This window comes from Symsagittifera roscoffensis, chromosome 9 (assembly GCF_963678635.1).
Source record: "Symsagittifera roscoffensis chromosome 9, txSymRosc1.1, whole genome shotgun sequence".
Taxonomy (NCBI): Eukaryota; Metazoa; Xenacoelomorpha; order Acoela; family Convolutidae; genus Symsagittifera; species Symsagittifera roscoffensis.
Genome location: NC_087070.1, coordinates 37,867,126 through 37,872,171, shown reverse-complemented (window position 1 = coordinate 37,872,171; position 5,046 = coordinate 37,867,126). Strand labels below are relative to the sequence as shown.

Below are 5,046 nucleotides of genomic sequence, written 5' to 3'. Positions count from 1 at the left end.
TTTTTGTCGCGCTCTCCCCCCTCAAAATTAGTTTAGATCGGTGACTTTAGAAAACTTTTAGGGTCCGTCAATTTTAGGATTTTGGCAGATAATTTTTTTTATTATACAACATTTTGAACACTTGTATTGCTTAAAATGTAGGGAATCAACATTTGCTTCCTTTTTATCATTTTGAAATCTCATTTTTCATTGTCTTTGGCTGTCCTTTGGCTGATCCTTAGTAGTTTTCGGGATCCAATCGGTCGGAAACCGGTATGATCTGTAATTGATTCCCGATGCCTTTTAACCGACTTGTACAGATTTGGAGGCGCCGATCATAAAACTAACCATTTGTTTCTGATTATCCAATGTTTTCATACAGACCGCCATATTTCAGTTTGATCATACAATAATTATAGCTTCTATATAATTAATTATATTGGATTGAATATTCAATTAGCGTATACTAATTTATTTGACGTAATTTTCTTTTGAACCGACGCAGAATCAATTGTTTATTGGGAAGACACCATTCTTTTAAGTTTGTATTGAGCGTTGTCAAAACTGCGCAGTTAGGGTTATTAGGGGGGATTAAAAATCACTTAGTGATAAAGTGGCGACATTATCCGCCCGTTTCATGTCTTAATCCGAAAACGAATATTGTGTAATGTTTTCACCGAAGCGAGGGGGATTAAATTAATGTATATTGTTTATACCACAACGTTAATCCCCCTCAATATTCGCAAACCGAACTTTAAGCGCCAAATGTCCCTGCAATTTTATTGGTCGATCTGGGTACGATAACGGCCTATAGCAGCTGACTTCAAAACCTTAGAATCATTTTCCAACATTTCGGTAACCAAAACTTACCCTCCGCTTTCTGGCAAAACTTTTGACAAAAAAATTAAACGTTTACTTGATTATTTCTCAACTTGATATCTGCGAAACTTGTAGATTGCCTAACAAAATTTCAGTCACTTGAAAATTGTCAACAGAGGATAAAATATCCAAGACGACAATGTCTCCTATTTTAATTAATATTTGCTCAAATCCCTCTGAAATGGCTTTAAAAAATTGTTCGCTCAAAAAAGAGAAGCCACCCAAAAAACGGGTTTCTAACTTTTTTATTAGTCAAATTTTGAGCGAAAATCGAGACGAAACGCATGGCACAAACTCAGAGCACGAAAACAGCGGTTCCAGTCCTAGGGAAAATCTACGAAGCGCCGACTCTCCAACTTGTCTGAAAAACGAGGCGTCTGCTAGCGGATCACAGTCGAGAGAAGATGAGATTACAGATTGCACGCGAAGATGGCAGGATGTGAACAGAATAACACCAGAAGAAGGGCTTGTGGCCGATGGCGACATGGACGATGATTGCACCACTCCGAATGAAGAGCAGCCTTGGGACATTTTGAACTCTTTTTTGAAACTATCACAAAATCAGAAATCTTCACCAGTTTTCGAAAATCATGCAGGTAAATTGGTTGATTTAATTGCGCCAATTATCACTAATTGCAATCTATTCGAAGATAAGTTGATGGAATTGGCTGAACATCGCTGTCTAATATTTTTAAAAATATCGGCGATCAGGCAACTCACTAGAAAAAATTCAGCAACAAAAATTATTTCATTTTCATCCACAAATTTTTTTAACCTTGCAAATTTCTTAGTAATTTTTTGGCTTTTAAAATTCTGAAACCCTTCTTGTGGTTTTCGAAAAATTCAAATCTGGTATTTGAACGGTATGGTTGAATTTGACAAAAAAAGATGTTTTTGAGGAAAAGATTTTGATCAAAATGTCGCCTTCACTCATAAATTTGGTCGGCCAAAAGTAGAACTAGCTATGTTTTATAATAAAAGGGAACTCTTCGGAAAAATTCCATCAGCTCAAATGACGGGGGGTAAAGCGCCAGAGTTTTTCAAACTTCGGGTATTCAAATTTCGAAGACACTTTTTCAATCTATTGTGAACTCGGTTCTGAAAACAAGGTTTGTTTCTTTTAGAAACATTATTGGAGCCAGGAATGCACCAAAACTGCCCCCAGAGTTTAGGTCATCATCTCAATCCGGCAAATTTTGCTGAGCTTCTTGAAAAATCTGCTCACAATCTGGTTGCGAATCAAACACACATCCATCCATTTATGCCTGGAAACAATCTGACAGTACCAAACTTTCTTCAATTTCAGTCTCCTAAAAAGTCCCCCTCGCATTTACACCATTTTGTGCTACCTCAACCAAATTTGATACCGCCCTCTAATATCAACCACCCCAACCCCGCTCTAACTTTTGGGACACCGCTGAGATTTCTTCCTGGCACGACGGCGGATTTCTCCCGGACAACGATGGACCTAATGTCAGCAGCGGCGGCGTCTGGTGCTTCGCCGGAGTACGCGGCCATGTTTCCGGGAGGAGTGCCTTGCGGCAGCACTTATGACCCCTGGGGATTACAGTCGGCGATTAATAACCGAAGATGCAGAAGAAGTCGCACCGTGTTTTCAGACCAACAGCTGAAAGGACTCGAGAAAAAGTGAGCAAAAAAAAAAGAAAAAAATATCAAAAATTACCAAAAAGTATTCGTGTCGTTTGTTTTATAGATACAGTTTTTTGCCGACGGTAAATGTTTGCAGAAAATAATTGCAATTTTTACAAAGTTTAGAAAAAAATCAAAGTTTCTGTTTTTTGATTTTATACTTTTTTCGCTCTTTTGTTCCATAGTTTTACTTATGTTTATTTGTTTGTTTCCTGTTCAGCTTCTGCAGCACTAAGTACTTGACAACTATGCAGAGGAACAGACTGGCCAAGGAGAGTGGACTAACGCAGATGCAGGTGAAGACTTGGTACCAGAACAGACGCATGAAATGGAAAAAACAGGTAAAGCATTAGAAACAAGCTTTGTAGAGAAAATTAGTTTAAAATGCGAGTTTAATAGAAAATTTTTTATCATTACTTTTATCACGTTAATAATTCCACGAGTGTTTATCTTTAATCGCTAAGTTGTTTTTTTTTCTTTGTTTTAAAGCTGCGAGCGATGATTAAAAGATTTGTGTAAATGGCCTTTTCTACGACGTTTATAGACATTTGGACTTAAAATTTAATAAATAGTATGACAAATATTAAAAATCAAAGTTTAATATATTTTTGTGTTTAGCTGCTACTCGACGGAGCCACTTCCATCCCCACGAAGCCCAAAGGAAGACCCAAGAAGATTCTAGAAGAACAAGAACTAGAGGAGGATGAAGAACACTGAACGAGGAATTAGAAAAACTCACTCGAAGCTAGAAAATAGAAATTAGATTTCCTTCTTTTATAAATTGTTCTTTTTAAAAAAAGTTATTTTTATATCATTTTGTACTATCACATAATTCAAAACTTTTAAATTACATGTCACCTTGTAAAATCTGAATGTTTTTAGAATAAACAGATTTCATTGGCAGGTAGAAAACTCCTTTTTAGAAATCCAGCTTTTTCATCAATTATAGACTCTCTTCACTTATTTGGCAATATTTGACCGACCGTTCTTAAATAATTTTTTAAACTACTTTCTCGGAAAAGTTACAACGTTAGAGCCTTTCTTAAATTTTTTTTGTGGTGATAAAAAACTGCTTTGTTTAATCTTACCAAAGGTCGACACTTTTGGCAACCATTTTTTGAAACCATCCCTCCATTCGATCCCAAAATTTGTGAGCGCTCGTGTATTTGATCCCCTGGCTTGACAACTTGTCTAGGACCAAATCACCCAAGATATAATCCCGCAAGACAAACTGCCCCTGGATAAAGTCCCCAAGGAGAATATCCCTATAATTATAAATTCCCGACATTTCAATTAAACATCCCAGAATACAATTGTATAGATTCATTGCATTATGCTTTGATTTTTGTAATGATTCCATTTGAGTTGATTTCCACCACGGGGCGGATCTAGTATTTTCTAAAGGGGAAAATTTCAAAGAAAATCAAATTTTTACCGACTTTTTTTCAGGTCGACCAAATTGATTTTCAGAGGCTTTTCAAATCATTATAAAGCTCCCTTTTTTGACCAAATTTTCTGGGCCGCAGGAAAACTTTTGAAAACAAAACTCTCAAGCAAAGTCGTTTTGGGCACTTTTTGGAAAAATTTGAGCAATAAATTGCCTTTTTTGCTTTCCCCTCAAATTAAGCACATATTGGCACTGAAGTTGCCTTTAAAAAAATTAAGGGTCCGTAAGGCAAAAATTGAGATCTTAAAATAGTGAAAAGGGGGACTCTTTGGGTTGACAGGGAAACGAATCCTTGAGAAGCGAGGTCGTCATACCCCCCCCCCCCCCCCCTAAATCCGCTGGTGCTTCCACCTAAACACGCATCATCAGTTTGACGCGAGTTTTAAACAACTTCAAATTCCAAGTTTCTATGAGAATGGGCTTTGGTTGTAAAAATGTTTAAAAATTAGTGAGCCAAACTAATGGAACGGAAATATAGTTGATCTATTTCAATGTCTAATTTGTCTTCAGTAAAAAAAGGGTATTGAACAACGTTTCACAAAAAATTAGACGCAGTGGCTTGCAGCCTCTCTTCTTCCCAAAAGGTTCTTTTAAAATGCCCTGACAAAATCTACACCATAATGTTTCTCATAGATTCCTTTAGTACTTCATCTCAAATGACGGATTCGAATTATCCGACAAGAAAAGCGAAGGCAACCACAGATTCTAACAGTAATAGAATTTGAGCTGCTTGTAAGATTTAAAAAGCAGAAACTTTTAAAATGAGCTGAGCGAGTTTGCTTGCAGTGCAAAGTTGAAGCAGCGCACCATATTAGGCCGAGACGATGTCGGCAAGCAAATTCTGCCTTTCTCTATTTTTTAAAACGTCAGAGAACTTCTTGAAAAGTATAAAGAATCATAGCAAAGTGACTTCCTCTGCAGATCTGTGTTCAGTTAAATAAATCAAGAGAAAGTTTAGCCTGATAGTTCTTTCCTTTTTAGTCATTATTAATAACAGGTCTGTGACCGGTGTAACTCCGTCATGTCTGAAAGTGAAAACAAATACGCTTCATAAAAATCAAACCCGTGACTCTGAAGAGATGAAAAACTAC

The 5,046-nt window shown here is 36.8% G+C and overlaps 1 protein-coding gene across 1 annotated transcript; it reads left to right on the top strand.

The window, feature by feature from the left end:
* The first annotated feature begins 840 nt into the window (after positions 1-840).
* Positions 841-3,326, top strand: LOC134854466 (uncharacterized). The gene is made up of 4 exons (XM_063870724.1): positions 841-1,454; positions 1,983-2,505; positions 2,729-2,849; positions 3,127-3,326. The coding sequence occupies exons 1-4, from the start codon at positions 998-1,000 to the stop codon at positions 3,223-3,225; spliced, it is 1,200 nt and encodes a 399-aa protein (XP_063726794.1). The 5' UTR covers positions 841-997; the 3' UTR covers positions 3,226-3,326.
* Positions 3,327-5,046: the final 1,720 nt, after the last annotated feature.

Coding starts and splice junctions, on each gene's coding strand:
- LOC134854466 (XM_063870724.1), top strand. CDS start 998: ATGTCTCCTATTTTAATTAATATTTGCTCAAATCCCTCTGAAATGGCT. Junction 1,455..1,982: donor AGTTTTCGAAAATCATGCAG/GTAAATTGGTTG, acceptor TGTTTCTTTTAG/AAACATTATTGGAGCCAGGA. Junction 2,506..2,728: donor CTGAAAGGACTCGAGAAAAA/GTGAGCAAAAAA, acceptor TTTCCTGTTCAG/CTTCTGCAGCACTAAGTACT.